Genomic DNA, 24,381 nt, shown 5'->3' on the forward strand with positions numbered 1-24,381 from the left:
AAGGTTTCAACATAAGAACATAAAAATGGCCATATTGGATCAGACCAATGGTCTTTCTAGCCCAGTATCCTGTCTTCCAACAGTGGCCAGTGCCAGGTGTTTCAGAGGGAATGAACCGAACAGGCAATCATCAAGTGATCCATCCTGTTGTCCACTCCCAGGTTCTGGCAGACAGAGGGTAGGGACACCCAGACCATGGGGTTGCATCCTGGACCACCTTGGCTAAGAGCCATTGTTGGACCCATCCTCCATGAACTTATTTAATTCTTTTTTAACCCTATTAGAGCTGTGGCCTTCACAACATCCCCTGGCAATGAGTTCCACAGGTTGACTATGTTGTATAAAGAAGTACTTCCTTTTGTTTGAAACCTGCTGCCTATTAATTTTATTGGGAGACCCCTGTTATGCTATGTGAAGGGATAAATAACATTTCCTTATTTACTTTCTCTACACATTCATGATTTTATAGACCTCTGTCATATTCCACCCCCCTTAGTCATCTCTTTTCCAAGCTGAAAAGTCTTTTTAATCTCTCCTCATATGGAAGCCGTTCTGTACGCCGCCTAATTTTTTTTGCCCTTCTCTGTACCTTTTCCAATTCCATAGATCTCTTTTGAAACGGGACAACCAGAACTGCACACAGTATTCAAGATGTGGGTGTACCATCTATTTATATAGAGGCAATATATTTTCTGTCTTATTAGCTATCCTTTTTCTAATTGTTCCTACCCTTTGAACCAGTTGAACCTTTGAACCAGTTGGTGATCCATGAGGGGACCTTTCCTCTTATCCCATGACTACTTACTGTGCTTAAGAGCCTTTGGTCAGGAACTTTTCAAAGGCATTCTGAAAGTCCAAATGCACTATATCCTCTGGATCACCCTTGTCTACATGTTTGCTGACCCCCTCAAATTCTTATGGATTGGTGAGGCATGATTTTCCTTTATAAAAGCCATGTTGGCTCTTTCCAAAAAAATCGTGTTCATCTGTGTGATAATTCTGTTCTTTGCTATCATTTCAACCAATTTGCCTGGTACCAAAGTTAGGCCTACTGGCCAGTAATGGCCAGGATTGCCTATGGAGCCTTTTTAAAAATTGGCGTCATGTTAACTATCCTCCAATCATCTGGTACAGAAGCTGATTTAAGTGATAGGTTACATACCACACTTAGTAGTTCTGCAATTTCATCTCTGAGTTCCTTCAAAACTGTTGGGTGAATATCATCTGGTCCTGGTGACTTATTTCTGTTTAATTTATCAATTTATTCCCAAACCTCCTGGCACCTCAATCTGGGACAGTTCTTCAGATTTGTCATCTCAAAAAATGGCTCCAGTGTGGGAATCTCCCTCACATCCTCTGCAAGTGAATACTGATGCAAAGAATTCATTTAGCTTCTCTACAATGGCCTCATCTTCTCTGAGTGCTCTTTTAGCACCTTGATCACCCAGTGACCACATTGACTATTTGGCAGGCTTTCTGCTTCTGAAGTACTTAAAAATATTTTTGCTTTTAGTTTTTGAATCTTTGGCTAGTTGCTCTTCAAATTCTTTCTTGTCCTGCTTAACTTCACTTGTCTTGCCAGAGTTTATGCTTCACTATTCTAATAGTTAAATTGTTATGAACTACGTAATTACATTATCATGAATTACAGTATATGAAAATCATTGCGGTCACCTACAAGCTGTCTTCACTAACGTCCCAGTTTAAAGACATTATGTCTTACTGTAGCTTTCTGGATGAAACTGTCAGCAATCTTATTTACATCTGGTTCCCTGGTGTGCTCTTGATGAAAGTGAAGGACAGCTACATTATTCAGTTGTCTGTCCCATTGATGACTGGAGATAATTTTTAAGTGTTCTGAAGCTGGAAATGAGTGTTCCACAGTTCAGGATGATACAGGCACAATGAGAAGGATTCTTAAAACTATGCTTCCAGAATACTGTAAATGACTCCAAGATCACTATCTTGACAGGTAACAGCTAATTTAGATCCCATCATTTTGTATGAGTCTTTGGGATTATATTTTGCTATGTGCATTATTTTGCATTTAGCATTGAATTTCACCTGACATTTTGTTGCCGGGTCACCCAGTTTTGTGAGATCCCATTGTAACTCTTTGCAGTCAGCTTTGTACTTAACTGTCTTGAGTAATTTTGTATCGTCTGCAAAATTTGCTACCTCACTATTTACCCTCTTTTCCAGATCATTTGTGAATATGTTGAACAGCACTGATCCCAGCACAGGCCCCTGAGGGACACCACTATTTACCTCTCTCCATTCTGAAAACTGCACCATTTATTCCCTCTCTTTGTTTCCGATCTCTTAACTGCAGTGTCTGGCAATGCTCTCAGGATCATCTAAGGATCAGTAATTTAATTTAATGACAAGCCTTTTGTTATCTTAATCACCCTGCCTCTGTTTAAAAACTCCCTGCCAAAAGGGCAGAAGCTGGGAGCAGGACAGAACTTATCACCTTCCACACTCCCTCTGGGATCTGTGCTGTGAGCAGACCTCAGGCATAAAACTCAGGGCAGGCCAGGAACCACTATGGCTTGTGGGTGCTTGAGCCTCAGAGCACCCACAGAGTCAGCACCTATGCTCCTTTCTGTTTTCCTCAGGAGGATTTAACCTCCAATTTTTAAAGGATGCCTTTTTGCTTCTAGCTGCCTGTTTTACTTTGTTTAGCCATGGTGGCACCTTTTTGGTCCTCTTACTAGGGTTTTAAATGTACACCCCAAATTAAAGTTAAGCCTCTATTTAGTTTGCAGCTTTTGTGACTGTACACTTTAACTTCCATTTAATTAGCTTCCTCATTTTTGTGTTCCTCTTTCTGAATTTAATGCTACTGTGATGGGCTTCTTAGGCATTCCCCCTTCCCCCAAGGATAAATTTAATTATATTATGGTCGCTATTACTGAGCGGTTCAACTATAGTCACCCCTTGGACCAGATCCTGTGCTCCACTCAGGACTAGTTCAAGAATTTGCCTGACCCTTGTGGGTTCCAGGGCTAGCTGCACCAAGAAGCAGTCATTTATAGTGTCGAGAAATTTTATCTCTGCATCCCATCCTGAGGTGACATCCCCAGTCAATATGGGGAGAGTTGAAATCCCCCATTATTATTGAGTTTTCTATTTTTATAGTCTCTCTCATCTCCTGGAGCATTTCACAATCACCATCACCATCCTGGTCACATGGTGAGTAGTATTTTCCTACTACTATATCCTTATTTAAGCATGGAATTTCTATCCATAGAGATTCTATGGTACAGTTTGATTCATTCAAGATTTTTACTATATTTGATCCTGTGCTGCTTTCACATACAGTGCCACTCCCACACCAGCCTGACCTACTCTGTCAAAAGTGACGACTGTCAGCAGTGCAACAACTAAGTTGCGCAATCACACCTATCCCCATTGTTATCCTGTCCTCCTTCCTTTGTCTGTTTAGTCACCTTTTTGTGTAACCTGCAAAGTCCACAGAGCTAAGCACTGAAGTCAGCTAAGCTACACATTTACCCTAGCTGCAAATCTGATCCATTACCTGGAAGCCCAATTCAGTGCTAAGTGCAGATCCGCTTCAAAGTTTATAGCGCACAGCTAGAGGAAAGGAGAAAGCTGTAAGTACGAACAAACAGTTAGGCTGGGAAAGGGGCAGAGAATGAGGGGGACAAGGAAACTGCTTTGTTGAAGAAGAACTCAAAGGTCTCTAGGGATTTGGGGGAAGTATGCATTTTTTAGATTCTTTAAATAAAGAATCTATGTGCCCAGCTCCTAAATGGCTTTATGTAAAACAAATTGAATATTTAAGGCCAGATTCTGACAACTTTACTCTCCCTGAGTGGCACCTTACTCTACAACTAGTCTTGCTTAAACCAATAGGATTACTCTTGTAGTAAGATACTACTCAGCAAGAATGAGTGGTAAGAAAGAATGGTCATTAACCAGACACGACAGACTAAGAGCAGACTCTCCCTGTGTCAAAGACTGCCACTCTAGCCATACAGAATGGCAGATGGAAACAGGGGAAGTTAAATGAACAGTAGCTGACCCAAGATGGGTGCTCTTAGGGGTAGAGTTCTACACATGAAATCCTAACTCTGAGAAAGCCATGCTCTCATCTGGGACCAGACTGACCCAAAAGATATGGATCAAGCTCAAACCCTTCTGAATTAAAAGGGAGGAATACCAGCTTTGGAAAAGACAAACTTGAGGAGGAGCTCAGCTCAATGTATAGTATGATAGAATTATTATTATGCTGTATTGTGTGTAAGCCATGGAATGGGATTTGAACCCACACTTTCCTGGCCCATAGGTTAATATAATAAAAGCTGAGCTGCAAGGACATTCAAACACGTGAATACATTCTGTATTCTTCTGAAGTTACATATAGAAGAAACTCAAGCATGTGGGTCAGATAAGAGGGCACATTCAATGTTTTTATTGATCAAGTTAGTAACAATAATATAAAACCAGACCACCGTAATGGCTATTTATTATTGGCATTGCATTACAGTGCTTTTCAGCAGTGATACGAGCAGATAAAATGGTATTCCTGCCCCCAAAGACCACCTTATCTAAAATGCCAGCCCTGCAGATCATTATGCAGGTGAGTAGCCCATACTCAGTTGGATTTGGCTTCAGTATGACTACTCATGTGAGCAAACACCACTCGTGTAAGGGAATTCTACAGCACCAGGCCTGAAAACACAGCAAGGTATTCTAACAGGAGAATTACCGCTCCGAGGAGCAGCTATCCCAGTGGAATTGTACTGATATCAGTACTTGTGCTGTGTTGTTTTTTTTTTTTTGACTCTATTGCTAGAGTTGGCATATAGGGACTGTGGCTTTGATAAAGGCAGCTGGCAAAGAATGTGACTTGTTGATAACATCTGCCATGATATTTTTGAAAATGGAAAGAATGTCAGTGCTCACATAATGTAAATAAACCCTTTTGGCTGGGAAACATTCTGAGAGGGTTACCCAGGAAGGGTGGGTGTATTTACAGCTTGGTTCTGCACGTGTGACATTATTGGGCATTTTGCCATTGAGTTCAATGGGAGAAGATTCAGGGCTTGAGTGGTCAGCTGTCATTTCCATTGTCAGCTCTTGAATTTGAGGGTTTAGTTGCCATGGGACCAAACATTTGTAAGCCAGCTGCATTTTCATTAGAGCTGGCTGGAAAATGGTGAGTCTGTTGGGGGGGGGGGGGGGGGGGGGGTGAGGGCGGAATTGTTTTCCAGAAAATTTTCTCAAAGCTCTTGAATTTTTTCAGTGTTCTGCTAAAAAAAACAATTGAAAACATGAAAATTATTTTGAAATCTAAAATGAAGTTGTTTCATTTTTTAGGCTTTTTCTCTCCTTTTCCATTTTTCTATTTTTTTGGAGGGGGGTATGGAGGGGGGAAAGAAACATTTGCTGCAGGAGGAAAAAACTTTTAAAAAAAAAAATAAAGGAATAATTTTGACCAGCTCTGACTTTTGTGTATTTGTTTTAGTCTGGCAAAGTTAGGTTGCCCTTTGGCTTTTAAATGGGGACATATGGCAACAATAGATGTGCTAAGGTGTTAGCTTTAACAGTGAATTATGTCAATGTTATACATTATGACTGAGTTTCAAGACTGCTTAAAGAATTTAGGTAGCTGACTCCCACTAAAACTGAAGGGAGTTGAGCATTCAGCTCCTAGACAGCTTTGAAAATCTCAACATATTACTTCTGCATTACTTTGATGTAGCTAATTTGTATTATAATTTTAGGGAAGGTATATCATAACTGGGTTTCACAACAGCATTGCCTTAAAGTCATAATTTTATAAATGTATAGTTCCTTTTATCTCAAAGGATCATAAAGCATTATAAACAATTATAGTCTATCATAATGTCTTTAAGCAAACAATTTCCATTGAAGCCAACAGGTGTTTTGTTCAAATAAGGACTGTACAATCAGGCTGTACATACCAGTGTGAATACAAATAGGTATCATTTAACCATCCATGAAACAGCAGCTATTTAAAAGCCCACATCAATGACATGCAACAGATTAGTGGAGAAAATAAAGAATACATTATCCATCTAAAACTGCACAAGGAATTTCCGGACAAAATGTTGTTGCTCACCAGAGCTTATTAAAAATGTTCCATTGAAACTGTTTTTCAACTGCAAATTGGGTGTTTGACTACATGCGTTTTTTTTTGTTTTTTAAAGTGTCTGCTTACCACAGAAAATTTTGACTTTTTGGTGAAAAACCAAAGGCCAAACATTTTTGGCTAGAAACCAAAACTTTCAATTCAGAAATGTTGAAATGAAATGTTTTAACAGCTTTAATCAAAACACAACTTTTTGACATGGTTGAATTAAAATGGCTAGTTTTGGCTCAGTTTGACATTTAACTACCGTTCTTTTCTGTGGGCCGGGACTAGACTACATTTCACATGTGTAATGATAACTCTGAGCTGCAATTTGAGAGATGAAAGACAACAGTTTGTCCATCAATTAAGCCAAGTCATAGCACAGCATATGTCGAAAGCTTAATGTTCAGTAGTCTTTCAGGAGAGTTTTTTTCATTATTTCCTTCCATCTTAGATCATTTATCCCAGTACAATTTCAACATTCACCCTATTCTCAGTTACAAATGTGATTTGAAAGCAGACCTGCAATACAACTAGGGTAATAGTCTTCCATCCAGATCTAATTCACAATGTTTTCTCATTGTCTTATTACTAAGTTTGAAGACACCATTCAGCACTTGATTCTTGCAAGTCAGGAATCAGTCAGTTCAGTTCCATTCCAAGTTACTCCTCCCTGCATCTCGTTTTCACTGCGGCATTAGTAACCCGTTGAGTCATTCCACAAGTTTCCTTCCGTGCTGAAATAAATGTATTGGGGAGGGAGATTAATCTCTTTCTTCAGCAGTGAATAATTCCATTCACTCTGATTTCATGCAAATTATTCCATTCCAACTGAACTGTTTTCCGATCCATATCACATCACTACTATGGCACAGCCACTGGTGAGCGTGTGCAGACCAAATGAGAGAGAAGTTGCTATTTATTTATTTCCATTTCTAATATTTCTTTCAAAAAGCATCTAGGCCAAGCTCTGAGGTCTAATCCATTGAAGTCAATACAAAGACTTTAACTTTACTGGGCTTTTGATCAGGCTCTAGGGCCCAGAGCCTCAAAGGTATTTAGGTGCCTAATTCTCACTGAAACCAATGGGATTACCTGAATACCTCTGGGGTGCTTTTACCACCCCCAAGAAGTATGTTCAGACATACAGAACCAGGAGCCTCTCCTCACCTTTAACCAATAAAAAAGCCAGGCAGTGGTGAGAAGTAACCCAAACATGACCCACCTCGTGCACAAAGGCAGCCTCTACCCTATTCCTCATTCCCCAAAAGCATGGGTAAATAAATGGGCCTTTGCTATATACCCTGATGGTCAACACTCTCTGGCTACCTTGGACCAAGCAGGGGCATGAGTCCCAAAGTCGAGGGACCCTCATGGAGCGCGCCTTGCTGGCAGCTTTTCTTCCCGTCGGTTCCATCTTGAGGGCTTCCACTACCTGCAACTGTCCTAGCATTGCAATGGGGAAGAGAAGGCCCATCATGCAGACAGGTCACAGGCCATTTAGGGGTTTATAATTCAGAACAAGCACCTTAAAATCCTTGTGGAAACCAATAGGTGGCAAGTTCAGGTCCCGAGTTCGAGGCATGTTGCACATCATTATGTCCCAATATTAGAGATTGGCCTGGACAAATTCTGCTCTGATGCCAATCCAAATCCACAGTAACTCCACTGACTACAGAATTCCACAGGAATTTGGCCCATCGTCCTCACCCCAAGAAGTTTACAGGCTAAAGCCTTGATTCTGCCACCCGTGCAGACTGGTTTCTTCCCTCCTAAGTTGTCCCACTGATTTCAGTGGAAGTGCTTGCAGGAGCAGAACTAAGCCTTGAACACGCAAGCAACCCAGAACCCAATGGGAGACTCAGAGGAAGGCTCTGCCTTGGAAGTTTTTTGGTAGCGTAAGAGTAGGTGACATTATTTGATGTGACATAGGTTAAAGCACATGGGCTTTGCAGGAAAAAGTTAATATTGGCATACATCTAGTGAGGTGGGTGAGGTAATATCTTTCATTGGACCAATTTCTGTTGGTGAGAGAGACAAGCTTTTGTGCTCACACAGAGCTCTTCTTCGGGTCTAGGAAATGTATTCAGAGGGTGACAGCTAAATACAAGGTGGAACAGATTGTTTAGCATAGGGCGTTAACATGTGTTGCAAGAGCCTATTCAAGGCGAACTGGGCAGTTAACATCTCTGCAGTCATAGGACAAAGCAGGGTTAGTGGGTTACACATCGTTTTAATGAGCCTGTAGCGGGGTGGTCACCCACTCCCGGCCCAAAGGGGTTAAAAGCCAGCCCTTGGAGAGGGCTGGAGCTGGGAGCCTTAGGCTGGGCTGATTGGGAGGCAGCTTCAGCTCTGGCCATGCCCCAAACCGCCTCGGCTGGCCATATAAAGAGTCCCTCTCTAGCTTCTGAGAGGGAGGGACCTGGCTGCAGGAACCTAAGCAGAGTACCTAGATTGGAGCAGGGCTGGGGAAGGGCCTGAGGAGCTGGGGGAGCTCCAGCCAGGGAAGCCCCAGGCTGCGGCCTAGTATTAGGCCAAACAGGTATGGGGGCTGCAGGAGACAGCCCCAGGTTAGACAGAGGGAGCAGATCCAAACCCAGCCTTGCCTGTGATGAGGGGCTTATACTGCAGTCTGCCCCAGGGTGCGGAGGCTCGCTGGTGACTGGCAGTAGCCTATGACTGAGGCAAGGTAGGGATAGGGGGTGGGGGTTCCCTGGGGAGGGGAGACCCTGCAAGTGAGGGGTTACTGCCAGGGGGCAGCACCCTGGGGTGCAAGGGGCACCGGGTTCGGGAAGAACATGGTGGCCTGGCATAAGCGGGATACCAGCCTGCAGAGGGCACTCCAAGGCTGGAAGTAGAGCTAATTCCCAGGACACCAGCAGGAGGCACCACAGGGGTGAGTCCCACACGCTTACAGAGCCATAAATCCAGTGTCTCTTCTATGTCCATGATTTTTAGTGTCTAGTAAAGTTATGAATTTAAGCTCCCAGAGTCATCTTTTGAAGGTGTTCTGTGGGTTTCCTTTGAGGATGAGGACTGAGACATATGACTCCTGCTATGATGATCAATACCCCCCATCCCCCAACACACCTTTCAAGATCCCTGGGTCTTACACATGCCTATCACAAAATACCTTGTCCAGCGCACTAAATGCTCCAGTAACAACTATGTGGGTAACACAAGACAATAATTCTGCTCTCCAATGAACTCACACAGAAAATAAGAGACAAAAACACCATATCACAGATGGGTGAACATTTTTCACAGAGTGATCACTCCACATCTGACCCCTCCGTCCTCACAAGTTTGTTTCTTTCACCAAAGAAATTGGTTCAATAAAAGATATATTACCTCACACACCTTGCTTAATAGCCTAGGACCAACAAGGTTAAAACAACATTGTAAATGTACATCTAGTGAAGTCAGGGAAGTTCCTTCTCATTCATATTGGTGTAAGAGAGATCAGAATCAGACCCAGTGAATTTTCAGGATAGAATTTCCAAAGCAAGGCAGATACCTGACAGGACAGGATAGGGAGAATTTCAGGCATTCTTTGCAGTCTCATGTCCCCATACTAGAGATTTGCCCCAACCAAAACCCTGAGTCTGAACACCATCAGATCTTGGGGCCACTGGAAATCAAAAACCAAATCCAAGTGTGACTTTTGCAAACAGCCCCTATTTTAAAAGGGTTGAAAATAGCCTCAGGTCTAAACTCCCCAGATTTTGGAATGACCCTGATTTTTGGAGTCTGGGGCAGCGTCTGCTCAGGAGTGTGAAGTGAGTGGACCCTCTGCCAGGCTGGATGTATCTAAGATGCCGATGTTGTCTCACCTGTCAGTTTTTGGACTTCAGTGGGCTAGTAAGTAACTGCAGGCTTTTCTTCTTTGCAAAAGTCACGCCATAGTTCACAGGGAGAAAGAGAAGTGCCATGAGGAAGGCTGCAAAGAGAAGAATGCAACTGCAGACACGCTGCTATATTTAGACACTAGCTCAAGCAGACTTAGCAGAGGTACATCGATGTGAGCTTGGAATCCCACCTCCCAGTTCAGATGTGGACGTACCCTGAGTTCCTGGCAGACTAGTGCAGGGTAGATCTGCACCTCCGCTTGCTGCAACCTAAGTATTAGTCTAGATAAGTCCTTACGAGCTTACCACTTTTTTATTTAGTCCACTATATGAAAAGCAAAACATGAGGAAAACTCTTCCCCAGATAAAGGCCAGATCCTTTAAGATACTGAGACTGTCGAGAATCTCTGTGACTTGTTCTTCACCCCCATTCGCTTAAATGTCAACAACCATGACAGCAGTGGGAACCAAAGGCACTCAGCACCTCAGAGGATTAGGCCCTAGATGATTTACTCACATTACAACTAGAGCTGGGTGGAATTTTTTCAGCAAACAGTTTATTTGCTGAAAAACAAAGCGTCAGGTTGACCAAACTTGTTAATAAATTTGGGTCAAATTCAGAGAAGAGTTTTGATGGGAAAAAAAACCTCCACCAGGGTTAAAAAAAATAGCCAAAAAAGTGATTTTAAAAAAATATTTTCAAAACAAAATGTTACCACTTTTTGTTTTGAAATTTAGCAAGAATTAACTTTAAAAGGGGGGGCACCCAAGAATGAAATGAAACATTTCCTTCAAGCTGAATCAGTCTCTCCCCGCTCTCACCCAGTTTGGCCACTGAACTGCAAAATCAATTATTTGGCAAATTCTAATTACAGTAAGGCCCTGCCTAGATTAGGAAAGAATGTGTGTGTTTTCAAATGGGTGATTTTAAATACGTTTTCAAAGCTAGTTATGGTCAACCATCATGAGGGGTGGAGTCTAAAGTTGACCAGGAGCAGCTACAACATTTTTAAAGATATTGAACCCTGTCATCGGAGGTGCTAAGTGATGTTTAAAAACAGTCTCCATTAAGACAAATAGGCTTACACATTTTTTTTTCAATACTTCCCCCTTCTTCCCCCCCCACGAAGTCTAGAGAGGGACTAAGAGGAGCAACATATTCAGATGTGCTCGACTGGCTAAAGTTTATCCTACCTGGAGTTCTGCAAACATCCTTCCATTTATAAGAAGTTTTTCCCTCAGAGAATCTGTTTGTGTCTGGCTCCTGTTCTTCCCACATCAGGACCGAAGGCTTCTTCATCAGCCCATACATGCCTGTCCAATTGACATAAGATGAGCTGTGTTAACTTTTACAATTCATTTTCCTGTTATTTCATAGTATTTCTCTGCACACAAATAAAGGTGACATTACTCCGTTTAACAATAAATATTGCAAGTAGCCGCTGCATTTAGATAAAAAATTAGGCGAATCTGAGCCATATAACACTTAACTGTTCTGATACACAATTAGACATGGATCCAAGCTGGAATCCCAGTTCTCCAAAAGTTCTAGCATTACATACTTCATATTAGAGTGGACTAAAAGATGATGAAAAGGTATTGCAAAAAATTTAGAAACTTTTAATGAAAATCTTTACTTTTACGAGCTGCAGCCAAAAAGGTAAATGCAAAATTACGAAAATCTTCAAATAATTTGCATGAAATTTTTTTAAATTCAACCAGCTTTAAGCTTCAACCAGCTTTATGCAAAATATTTCCAAAGTTGCATGAAATAAATTGTGAAAAAATAAATCCAAATTGTGAGCAGTCCATTATACTCCAATGTGGGCCAGTCCAGAGAAGTGATGTCAAATTGCTGATGGAAGATCAAACGGCTCTTATGAGTTCATCCATCAATATTATCAAATATATTACTTAGGCCTAGAGATATGCAGAAAATTTCCACTTGAATAAAATTTCATCCAAATGGAAATGGCATTTTTCAAAAATCATCAGGGTTTTTTCCCCTGCAACCGTCCTAATTAAGAATTTGCTTTTCCCCATGTAACGATATATAAGCCATATCTACACAGCATACTGAGACAAATTCAGCCCTGGTTTAAAAGCACAAAGCACAGGAATGGGAGTCAGCCACTGAGTCCTCTTGGGTACGTCTACACAGCAGCTGGGAGGTGTAATTCCCAGTGCAGGCAGACATATATGAGGTAGTTCTGCTCAAGCTAGTGCACTAAATATTGCAGTGTGACCATGGCAGGACAGGCTATGGCTTGGGCTAGCCACCCAAGGACAATCCCATCTGACACCCTGGGTACGTATTTGAGTGGTTAGTCCGTATCAGTGCGGCCACACTAGTATTTTAGCATGCTAGCTGAAGAGGAGCTAGCGTGTATATGTCTACTCTTGCTGGGAATCGCATCTTCCTGCTGCTGTGTCGACATACCCATTGACTCGGAGACGACATTTAAGCTCTTTGTATTTCTGTTTTTCTGTCCGTGAAACAGGATGTAACAAGTATCAGAGGGGTAGCCGTGTTAGTGTGTATCCACAAAATCAACGAGGAGTCCGGTGGCACCCCCTCATCAGTTATTGGGAGTGGACCACATCTACCCTGATTGAATTGGCCTTGTCAGTACTGGTTCTCCACTTGTAAGGTAACTCCCTTCTCTTAATGTGTCAGTATAATAATGCCTGTATCTGTAATTTTCACTCCATGCATCTGAAGAAGTGGGTTTTTTACCCACAAAAGCTTATGCCCAAATAAATTTTAGTCTTTAAGGTGCCACCGGACTCCTCGTTGATTTTGAGGATGTAACAAAGCACTGATCTCTAAGCACAGGGTTAGCCGGTATGTCTGTTATGATGGCATATCCCCTTTAAGTCCAGGAGTTACTGGGAATTGCAGTCTCCAGACAGGGCACATGATGGCGAGAAATCAGCTGCTCATCACGTGACTCCCTGATGGAGACAATAAAAGGAGTTCTCCTGGCTCACCCTCAGAAAGTGAGCAGGGAGTTGAAATAAGGCCTTGAGGAAAGTGCTTCTAGGGGGACCTGGCAAGAGGCCTAGGAAAGGTACCCGAGGAAGAGCATATTCTCTTCACTCCCAGTTTCTTGAAAGCTGTAAAGGCCTGTGGTGGCTGAAAGCAAATGATAGGAGCCACTTTGCTCTTGTTTTGAATCCTTTTGTGGCAATAAGGTTACTCTTGAGACAGGACTTTGGCTTTCCCTGGCTGGTGTATCCATCCACCATCTTACTTACATCGGGTCAATAAGGCTTACCTTCAGCTGCCATGTGCTTTGAGATATATGGTATTGTGCTTTTCAGCAAAGTATTAGATAGGATTTATTATTACACCAAACATGCATGTAGCCCACTGTGCATACCACCTGGAGTTAATAGGAAGATTTTTCCCCTTGCACCTGATTATTTTGCTCAAGCACATTCGATATTTTGCTCCTTTTCTTTCTCAGAAAAACTGAGCTTTTACTTAAAATATCTTCCCCCCACCCCCGTCTCCCCCGCCTCTCCCACATCTTGGCTGTGATGTCAGTCATGTTGTATTGTTTTATATCATGTAGCTCAACATGACTGATGCAATCAGACATGCACTGCTCTCCGGTGTTATGGCTCATGAATAAAATTTCTGGAGGAGCTGCCTCAGAGAAGGATAAAAGATAGAAGTGCAACTAGAAAGTGAACTCTCTGACGCATTTTATTCAGAGCATAGCCCAGTGGATAGAAAGGGGAGTGAGTTAAGAATTGGGTTACAGCCTTAACCCAGAATTTCCCTAGTTTTGTATATTGTGATCTGAGCTGTGTCACTTCATCATCCTAACTTTATGTGGTTTTACTTTCTATTATTATAATTGTAGCTTTAGAAAGGGACTCTATCAATTTAAAAGTCATATTTCTGTCTGTACCCTTTTTTTATTCATTATTGTTATAAGTATTACCTGAGATCTCTTGTTTCTGAATGAAACTGGGTTGGCGGGGGGGAATGTTTCTCTGTTTTTTAGCTTATTGCTTTGTGCATTAAAGCACCACTCTGCATATAGTCAGTAGAGGTGGTCAAGAATCTTCCGTCAATGTTTGGTTGGTTGGGTTGGGGTTTTTTGACAGAAAATGTGGTTTTGCAAAATTGAAATTGAGATGGCAATTGTCCAATTTTCGATCCATTCTAATAGTCAGTTTCACTCTTATCATTCAATAGTCAGTCAGTTTCCCCAGTTCTTTGTGTGAATCTTTCACACAGCTACATCAAAGAGAAACTTTATTTTAAATGTAAATGCAAATCCACAAGTATTGGCAGTGAGGCAAAGGGGCAGGTATAGTCCCTGAACCCAGTTTTAGCTCTACATTGACCAAATCTCAATTAATTTGATTATGCCATTTAAGTACATTTCCATTAATTTCTAAGATGGTTGGCAGTGTTTGGACTTTTAGCAATAATATTGCGTTATTAATAGAGAAGGACCTTTTGGTTGCATAACCAAAACTCTCTGGGCCATATGATCTGTCTTTAGGGACTGAGTGGTGTTTGGTGGTGCAGATGTCTTGTCTAGGCTCTCTGTAAAGGGAAGGATGTTTCCCCATTTGAATAGACCTATGCTTATGAAGAAGGGCATGATATTTGTGCAGGAAAAAGTGTGCTTGCTAATTCATTATTTACAATTTGTTGATCATCATTATTTATTTATGAATTCTTCTGTGTAAAGAGTTTAACCCATCCAATCAGGGATCAGGAACAATACCAAGTGATCCGTTTCACATACTGACTATCAAATACTCAAAATGAAGAGACTTCAAACGGCTCCTAGCTTTTAAATTATTTGGCCAAACTATTCTTTGAATATTTCTGAATACCAAATGCAGTCACACCTGTCAGGATGAGCTGTTCATGAATAAAAAGAAGGCTCAATCTTTTGGATAATTCGTTCACAGTGAAAACAATCCAGCCAGCTACAGACAAGAGTAAAATCTAGGAAGTTTATCATTTTGCATTTCCCTTTACCATTGATGAAACTCATGATTTTTAATAGGCAAAACTTTCTTCATGTGTACACATCATTCAGCAACTTGACAAAGAGCTGCCTGCCTCCTGTGATGTCTTAGGCACCGGGGAAGTAGAAAGCACCAGTTAGCTGAGTGATGGGAAAAGGTTGGATGAGCGATATGGAAAGCTGTGTGAAAGAGAAAGAGAGTAAAGCAGAGAAAAAGGAGAGGGGAAAAACTGTACGAGGGAGAGGGAATGAGTGTGAAATTGGAAAATGAAACGAATTAAATAAATCAGAATAGGACCAGGGAAATAGAGGCTTTAGAAATAGAAGGAAAGTGATCAAACCCCAAGGGACAGAATGAATAAAGCGTATGGAGGAGAAAAGAAAAGAGGGGACCTCTGAAGAGACTGAGGATGTTTAGGGAGAGCCAGGGAAAAGGCGGGTACAAGAAATGCAACAACAGAAAGCAATAAAAGGAGAAGGAATGAACTGTCTGAGGAGAGAAACGAACTATCCTAGAACACAGGAAAGGCTGGGATCTTCTGTATAAAACACTTCAAAGTGGTCTCCTTGGGGCTCCCCCTGGAGTCGTCCCAGAAGCTCCAACAGAACTAGAATGCAAGGCCCTGATCCTGCAGTCACCTCTATGCTGCGGAGTGCTGTGTACACATACATAGAGCCCTGCTGAAGTCAATGGGCTCCACGGGGATCTGCCCACAGGGAGCTCACTGCAGGATCAGAGCCCAAGTTCCCAGCTTCTGAGTGACACGGGCCAGCATGGACACATGACACTTGTGCCCAAATCTGCACCGGGTGCCATTCAAGCTGAAGGTGACGATCTTTAAAATCTGAACAGTCTGGGACTGGGTTATCTGAAACCATCTTTCACCCGGTACCCTGTCCCGGCCGTTAAGATCATCTGAGAAATCTGAGAACTCCACGCACATCACCAGATTGCTCTTGCTTGAGAGCTGCTGCCTCTGGAATTCACTGGACTTGGCAAAAGCTAGGGCAGGATGCAACAAGTACTGATTTTCACTGAGCATTTGACTAACCCTTTGTATATTGTTTCCAAGCTCCTGTGTTCAGGAGGATGGCTGGGTATCATGGTGACAAGCACTATCGGAATTAATCACGCTAACAGGCAAGAGTTTTGTTTTGTTTTGCCTGTATTTTTTCTGCAGTGGAGAGGGGCTGCTTCACAGCCATATTAAGCTTTAAGAATCTCCCCAGTTTTAACTTGCTTTACTGTGCTACCCTCAAGGCCTCACTTTGCAGCCAGCACTGAAGGTCATGAAACAAGAGACAACAGTTCCAGGCAATATGTCCAGACAACAGCACAAACATGAGTAGCAGCAGTCTCTCTAGCAGCTGGATCCCAGATCATTCATACACAGTGTCAGTAACTCTTGTAATACTGGATGTTTTCCTTAGAGCCCCAGCTCCTGGAGGCATGTGATTTGGTGAGACTCTCTCCCTCTCTCTCTCTCTCTCTCTGTAAATGAAATGTATGTTTCTCGCTCTCATGGTTGCAGAGAAAAACTTGAAAAGGTGACCCGAGGGCACCCTAAAGGCTCAAAAGCCAGAAGACAAATAAAAAGGACCCAACATTTCTTTAAAAAAAAAATCAGTATTTTTAAGGCACTCGTGATTTTTGGGCACCTGACTCATGTTTTTCTGAACACGGGGGGCTGGCAAACCTGAATGTATGTAGAGAAATACAGGAATGTGTAACTCATGTCAGCACAAGGAGCTAAAGCATGCATGCGTGACACAAAGATGACACAGGGTATATGCAAGCATATCTTTAACTAGAACTGCTCATTGCATGATCTTAGCATTAAATATTGATAGAGCCATAGATTTTGAGGCCATAAGGGACCACTCTGATCATCAAGTCTGACTTCCTGCATAACACAGGCCATAGAACTTCCCCACTTTCTTGACTGGTTGTATGCCTTGTCTGATGTCTGTGTGATGTCTGCCTTTATCTCAAGGATGACAAGGCACCTGGATAATTGAGTGTCACTAGCTTGAGGTATGTATCCAGCTCCTGCCCTATTCTGCGCCCCTTCTGAAAAAAAAATACATGACTAATTTCTTAAGACATGAAGAAACCTGTTAGCCTTGTAGACTGATTGTATCTTCCCCTCCTCCCTAGACAAAATGGTTCCCTTACATGAGGCATTCTCCTCATCTGGAGAATCTCCTTATCTAATGGTAAATAGTCATACTATATACACACTGCTGTCAACAGGACTACTGGTACAAGCAACTGCTCCCTAATGTCATTAAGGATCTGTCCCAAAATATTCGCAGACTCTAGCAAAGCATATTGGACCTGCAGCAACACCACTGGAGATCATAACGCTTGCAGGGATTCTGGTAGAGTTTATAAGCCCATGAGGACTCCTGCGCAGATTGCAACGTGACCAAGCTTCTGGTTAATTTAATACAATACCCAACAATTTCGTACAGGTTTACGTTACATCTGGATTTGTCTAGCTTCAAGTTCCAGCCATTGGATTGTGTTAGACCTTTCTCTGATAGATTGAAAAGCCCACTATTAAATATTTGTTCCCCGTGTAGGTACTTATAGACTGTAATCAAGTCACCTCTTAACCTTTTCTTTGTTAAGTTAAGTAGATTGAGCTCCTTGAGGCTATCACTATAAGGCAGGTTTTCTAATGCTTTAATCATTCCGGTAGTTCTCCTCTGAACCCTCTCCAGTTTATCAACATCCTTCTTGATTTGTGGGAACCAAAACTTGTCTCCTGATCTCTAATAGTTAAAGATTGGCATAAGCACTGAAGTTCAAGGTTTCATATCCCTTCATATCCCAAAACGTTTGCTAGTATCAACTATTATAACCCTAGATATTTTTGAATTTTATTTGTGTATTTTGATTTCTAATACGGCGTCTACCTAAACCACTATCCACGTGTACAACCACTTACAAAGATCCATTCAAATTCAACAGGCCCAGTGCCCATACTAGAATGGATACTTCCGCTCAAACATAAACCTAAAATTCTCCCTCTTTCATTAAACATGCCCTCCTGGCTAGACAGAGCCAAGAGCATGAAGAAACCTTGCAATATTGGGCTCTGCCAATCAACTACTGAAGCATGTTCCAGAGCTGATTAGCCCTTGCTCAAAATCTCATGGCCAGACCCCTCATATTTAAACCAAGGGGCTGTTAACCAAACACTTCTTCTGTTCTCAGCTCTTACAGTAACAATGAGAGTTGGTGTTGCCAACAGCGGATTAGCCATTGAGCCGACAGGGCCCGTGCCCAGGGGCCCCAGCCAATTGGGGGACCCCAGAAAAATTGACACCCCCGCACCTCAACCCCACTCCCCGGCAGAAGCCCCCACACCCCAACCCAGGTAACTGCGCCAGGAAGCTGGGGCGGAGGAGGCCCCTGCACCTTGACCCCACTTCCCGGCAGAAGCACCAGGCAGGGTGGGGGAAGCCCCAGCGTCCAGACCCCAGCTGTGGCTCCTGGACTGGAGAAGCTCTCACTCCCTGCCCTGGCCTCAGGGCTGGGGGTGCTCTCACTCTCTGCTGCAGTCCCATGGCCGTGGCAGGGGGACAGAGCTTCTCTGGTATTGGGGGGAGGGTAGAAAGGAGCAAACGGGTTGCAGGCTGCAGTGGGGGGGGGGGTGGCGCGGAAGAGGGCAGGAGCGTGATTGGAACAGGGGCAGGGCCATGGGGGAGGGAGGGGTAGCCTGGGGGCAGAATTGCAGGTGGAAGGCATCAGGAGGGGCTCCCCACTTACTCTGGCCTAGGGTTTCCATGAAACCTTAATCTGCCTCTGGGTGTTGGCATAGCCGAGCCCCAACTATTTAGCACTTTGTAGTTGACTACTGGTACTTGTTAAAAATTGCATCCAGAAACACACCGGCAGATTCCCAAGCACCGGCAGATTCCCAAGGTGTTGTGTGTTCTCTGAGAGAAACGTACCTCAACAGGCTGCCCGCCTCTTACAGTCCCAGGTGACGTTTATGAATTGTCTTCAAGTTTAGCCCCATGTAATCTAATCTGGAGACAACCCAGCCATGGATAATTGTGGTGAGGTCCAGATCAGAAAGCAAAGTGCTGCAATCTTTTAGCCTCCTGCAGGTGTTAGCCAACTGCAATCTTGTAGCCAACAGTGCTTTTGGCTGAGGATCAAACATGACCCCCTCTCCCGTCCTCCCCTCCACCTTTTGGTTCTGAGTAACAAAAGCCAGGCACGTTGTCTCTGCCTAGGACACTGACCAAACCTCTTTCATCTCTTGCTCTTTCGCCCAGCCTGTCAACCTTACCTCTGCAGAGGTGACCGCAGTCCTCTATGTCCATATGCACCTCTGCCATGGAAAAAAGGAGCAGAGAATCTGCACAGCAAATGGCTCAGTCCCTTTCATTCCTTGGGCTGCTCACACCTTGTGCAATGGAACTGTTATCAATCCTGCTGCTAGGGGACCCTCCACAAGTGCTAGGGCGGAAACTTTGCCCTTTAGTGCGAAGTGAAACTGACTAGTCTATTTTCCTTGTCGAAGCAGAATAAAATGCAAAACAATAAATATACCTGGAGATCTATGCTTACAGTATTGTTGCCTTCCTAGTTTGCTGGTAAACTAGGACCCTCGTACACAGATGTGCTCTTTGGGGTCATTTCTAATATTGACATAATCCACAGTCTTGCCCTAAATATTACCTTTCAGAGATAAGTGCTTTTCTATCAAGGTTTTCATTGTCATCTTATACTCGTCCTCAGTTATATGGAGCTGTGTCAGCTTCGTGTCTGGCGAATACTCCTCCTTCAGAACCTTTGCCCAGTTCCTTTCAGGTGGCCAGCATGCAGCAGACACTCTGAAACCTGCCTCGTCCAGGTTCCTGGCAAACGTCCGTCCGATGGAGCTGTTGGACACTAGAATCACAATGGCTCTCCCTTTTATGTCAATATTTCTCTCCATTTTCTTCACAATCCCCAAGGAGAAAACGATCACAAAGCAGGTGAGGAATGCAGTGCAGATGCACACGAAAGCATAAAGGAAGCAGGAAAGGGTCAAGGCAAGCATTAAATCGGCAGCTAGCAGGAAGAATTGTCTAAAAGCGAATGCCATTGTTCAAGGAATTAGCTTGCTCCTCGCTCAGACTTTTGCTGAGAAATCTGGTAGGAGCCACAGCATGCAGTTATGCGGTTATGAAGCCAGCCAGCATTGCAAAACATGCAGAGGCAAGCCACAGCTTCACTCCAAGGATGAATCACCGTCCTGGATATAACAACAAATATGATTTCCAAATTACATATATTTCAGCAGACAGCTGAGTGACTCGTGATATTTGATATTGCTACATTGTACATTTCATGGCCTACTAGGCTGAAATCTAAGAATTCTGTTCACAGGGGAATTACAAACAAGTCTCCACCAGGGCTAGTGACAGATCTTGTTTGTTTTTAAAAATAACTTTTCAGGGGCTTTTTCTGAAATACTGTGTCAGAAAGAAATCGTGGAAGGCTCAGGCAGAATTATAAGAGCAGCAATATTCCCAGTATTTTATTGGTATGCTTAAATCTACCACTCTCCATGCTGCAGTAAATCTGGCTAAAACCCAAGAGTACAGTATTGAAATTTTGCCCTTATGCAACCAATTTTGTTTTAGTTGTAAAATATCCTGTGTAGAGAACATTGTGCCTCCTATTTGCGGGGACCTTTCAAACTTGAAAATTTTGGTAACAGCTAATTTACCTTAGAGAAGAGATGAGTAAGTGGGGACATGAGAAAGCTGTACACCCTAACAACTGGTGTAGAGAAGGTAGGTTGGGCTCTGCTCTGCACTACTCATAATACATTAACAAGGGGCCATCCAATGACATTGACAGGGAGCATATTTAAAACTGATTAAAGGAAATACTTTTTCAGGCCGTATATAATTAGTCTGTGGCACTCATTGCCACATCTAAGGCCAAGCACTTAGCAGAATTTGAAACATGGCCAGACATTTATCTGAACAAGACTATCCAGCATTGTTACGGTAAATATATATTTTTTAAATTAATGAATTCTGGAATGGATAGAAACTCTCATGTTTCAGGGCGTCCCAATCTTTGAAGGAATCAGGAGGCAACTTTCCCTACAGACTGGTTATCCCATAACTGCCTACTGCAGGGTTTGTTACCCCTTCCTCTGAAGCAGCTGGTGCTGGTGTAATCTACACACCTTCTGGGTGTGGTGTTCTGTCCCATTTTGTAGCACCAAGACAATTTAGAGAGCAAGAGATTGAGTTTGCTCTACAGCCTTAGCTAACAGCCAGTTGGCTTTTAGCTCATGCGGTAGAGACTCATGCACTAAGCTCCAGAGATCCCCAGTTTGATCCCGGCCACCGCGATCTGTCAGTGTTACAAGTGGGGGCTCGTCCGGGATTTCAACTGGGAAGACTCGGAAGCTTGAGATGTGCTCCGTCATCTAGGGGAAGTATGTAACCCGCACACCTCTTGGGTGTGGTGTTCTGTCCCATTTAGTGGCACCAAGACCACTTAGGGAGCAATTAATGAGTCTGCTCTACAGCCAGTTGGCTTTTAGCTCATGCAGTGGAGGTTCAATCACTGAGCTCCAGACGTCCCCGGTTCAATCCCGCCCGCTGGCAACCAGGATCTGTCGGCATTACACTGGCCAGTCTTGAAGACAGGCTATGAGCTAGATGGGTCATTGCTCTGATCCAGAAAGACAGTTCCTATGCTCCTAACTCAGAATTCACAGTTTCTGATAAAGCACTTTTAAACATGTCCCTGATTTTTAAAATATTCTTCAAAGGCAAATTTAGGAGGATTCCTCCGTTCCTGTGCTATTGTTTATTAGAGACCAGCAGAGAGTGGACAGACTTATGAGCATATATTGATTTTTAGGCTTTTCCTCTTCCTTTCCTGCAAGAATGCATAGAGATGTTCCCAGGGAAATGTTGCTGAAGGCTTCACAACAAGACAGGCCGTGGCACGTTAGGTGCATTTGCCAAGAATGAGTGTACAGAAAGTGGAAGCCTGGGAAGCCACATCCCTGTCAAATCCAAACAACAAGCAGAGCCATAAATGCTGGGAAACCTGGGAGAAGCAAACAGCACAGACAGGTGGCTTCCATAGACATTTCTATTGGGGCATTCTTCTGTGTGCATCTCATGTTTATCTAATTGGATGTTCTTACCCTGTTTGTCCGGTTTTCTTGTGGCATGGGTGTGACATCGGGGTGGGGCCTTCTAGCCACTCAATTTCAGGGCATGGGGTATTGTAAGTGTCCTGCTTAGTTTCCATTCCTACTGAAAAGTTTTGGCAGCATGGGATATTAGAAACTGTAAGCATGAACTGCACTTATTTTCCCAGCACTTGCTGATCCACTGTGCTTTTATGCAGGTAACTGCTTCACAGCTTGTTAACTAACCATATGTATTTAGCAGCAAGCCATTTCCATTACTTTCCTGTGTGTATTTTCTCTTATGTGCAGGCTAAGCACTATTTGCCCACACTGGCATATGTGGGTGTATATATATTTTTATATGATGAGCTAGTCAAAGCTTCCTAAGGCCTTCAAATGTCCAATTCCCATTTCAATTAATGCACTACTCACAAATGGCGAAGCCACTAGTAGGTAGCACATCATCCTAAATGAATGCCATTAAGATCTTTATACCTCTTTACTAGACTTGGTCAGAAAATTCTTTTCTTCTTGCAAAGCAAACTTCAATTTTTTTAGTCCATTTTTTTTTTTTTAATTTTGGTGTTTTGTTTAAAAATGCCAGGACACCAATACCAAACAAATCTTTTGTTTTTCCATCATTGCTAAAAACCGCAAATGTTTCCGTTTTGAAATGTTTTCTGTTTTGTGTTTAAACCCTGAAGTTTATTTGAATGAAAAGGGATTGGGGGGAAGGAGGGCGCAGGACTTTCTATTTTGTAAAAAAAACACATTCTGTCCATTTATTTGGATAGAAAATTTCCAACAGGCTCTACTCATCACATCAGCTGGATTATGGAGTTGCTGTGTAGTTTAAAAACAAATAGTTTTTTGAAAGTATGAGAGCTTTTTTATACTTCACCCTGTACATCAGATTCCTCTGCCTGAGACCAGCAGTCCAGCGGTAAAATCCTAGACACATTCAAATCAATGGGACTTTTGCCATTGACTTTAATAGGGCCAGGATTTTACCCCAGAACTTTCTCCTTGTTGTACTGGAGTTTATATTGTATTACTTTCATGAAATTCTGCAAAACTTACCCATTTCCCAAGATTTATCTTGAGGGGAGAGGTTGTGCTTAGCAGGGTTGTGCAGTACATAGCCAAGGATTGTCTATTTTTATTATTTATTATTTGGACTACAGTAAAGCCTGGAAGCCGTAACCCAGATTAGCTCCCAATTAGATACTGTATACACACATAATAAGACATAATCCCTGCCCTGATGAGTTTACAGGCCCAGATTCTCAAAGATAAAGTCCATTGATTTCAACGGGAGTTAGGCACCTAAATATGTTGCAGGATCTGGGCCACAGTCTAATTTACTGGTGTTGTGTTACTTATACATTTTTTAATGCGATCATTGTTCTTCATGTTTGAGCAAGCAGTCAGAGCACATCTGATAAATGTAATTAAATAATTAATATCTGCAATCTTTACAAACCCCTTTATAGTTAATAACATCACAGCTTTAAGGTCAGATATCTTGCAACCTACAAGAGAGAGAAGTGAATGCTCTATGACACTGTAAAGCTGGAGATTTCTTCTTCCTAGTCTATCCCTAACAGGTCACTAGGTATTGGTCATTAAATCCAGCATGGATGCAGTACTGAATATTGTCTGTGCTGCACCACAGACTGGTGTAATTTTGGGGAGAAAAATCCCACGTTTGGGAGAATGAGAGGTGTATTGTTTAATACACTACTATAATTCCAGAATTGTAAAGTTATCTTTAGAGGTGGTCAAATTTTCTGGTAACACATTTTTCTGGCAGAAAATTACTTTTTGACTGTGATGCTAGAAGACCAGGTCAGATCAGGACCACAGACCAATTCACTTGTGTATTAGTATAGATCAAAATGAGTGTAAAGGTAAGAGTGTATTCAGGTGTTTAAACTTCATGAAAACTAGTGGAATGTTACTTGTATTGTTTTCACTTATCTGTTCCTGATATAATGTAATAGCAAACTTTTACATTGTGTATACCCCTGTAATTAAATAATCCATCAAATAAATCTTGTGAAATGTTAATGAAGGACTTAAGGACTTTAACAGAAAATGCTAATTTCAACTGGCCATTATGATGGTCGGAGGTCAAAAGACTAAGTGCATTCCTTACTCATTGTCATCAAAGGGAAAGCCTACATGGGTAGAGACACTGTCAGCTTTTCTTCTGTCAGAAGAAGATATAAGAATGA

The 24,381-nt window shown here is 42.5% G+C and overlaps 1 protein-coding gene across 1 annotated transcript; it reads right to left on the minus strand.

The window, feature by feature from the left end:
• Window positions 1–6,355: 6,355 nt before the first annotated feature.
• LOC144262321 (uncharacterized) lies at window positions 6,356–20,077 on the minus strand. The gene is made up of 4 exons (XM_077812052.1): window positions 19,672–20,077; window positions 11,167–11,286; window positions 9,958–10,064; window positions 6,356–6,861 (listed from the first exon to the last, which is right to left on the minus strand). The coding sequence occupies exons 1-3, from the start codon at window positions 20,033–20,035 to the stop codon at window positions 9,961–9,963; spliced, it is 588 nt and encodes a 195-aa protein (XP_077668178.1). The 5' UTR covers window positions 20,036–20,077; the 3' UTR covers window positions 6,356–6,861; window positions 9,958–9,960.
• Between the last annotated feature and the right edge of the window lie 4,304 nt (window positions 20,078–24,381).

The sequence above is a fragment of the Eretmochelys imbricata genome, chromosome 3 (assembly GCF_965152235.1).
Source record: "Eretmochelys imbricata isolate rEreImb1 chromosome 3, rEreImb1.hap1, whole genome shotgun sequence".
Taxonomy (NCBI): Eukaryota; Metazoa; Chordata; order Testudines; family Cheloniidae; genus Eretmochelys; species Eretmochelys imbricata.

Bases quoted from the DNA above. Each gene is read 5' to 3' on its own strand.
- LOC144262321 (XM_077812052.1), bottom strand. From the start codon at position 20,035: ATGCTTGCCTTGACCCTTTCCTGCTTCCTTTATGCTTTCGTGTGCATC. The intron at 11,287-19,671 runs GTAATATTTAGG...TCAATTGGACAG, and splicing joins AAAGCACTTATCTCTGAAAG to GCATGTATGGGCTGATGAAG. The intron at 10,065-11,166 runs GTAGGATAAACT...TTCTCTTTGCAG, and splicing joins GGATGTTTGCAGAACTCCAG to CCTTCCTCATGGCACTTCTC.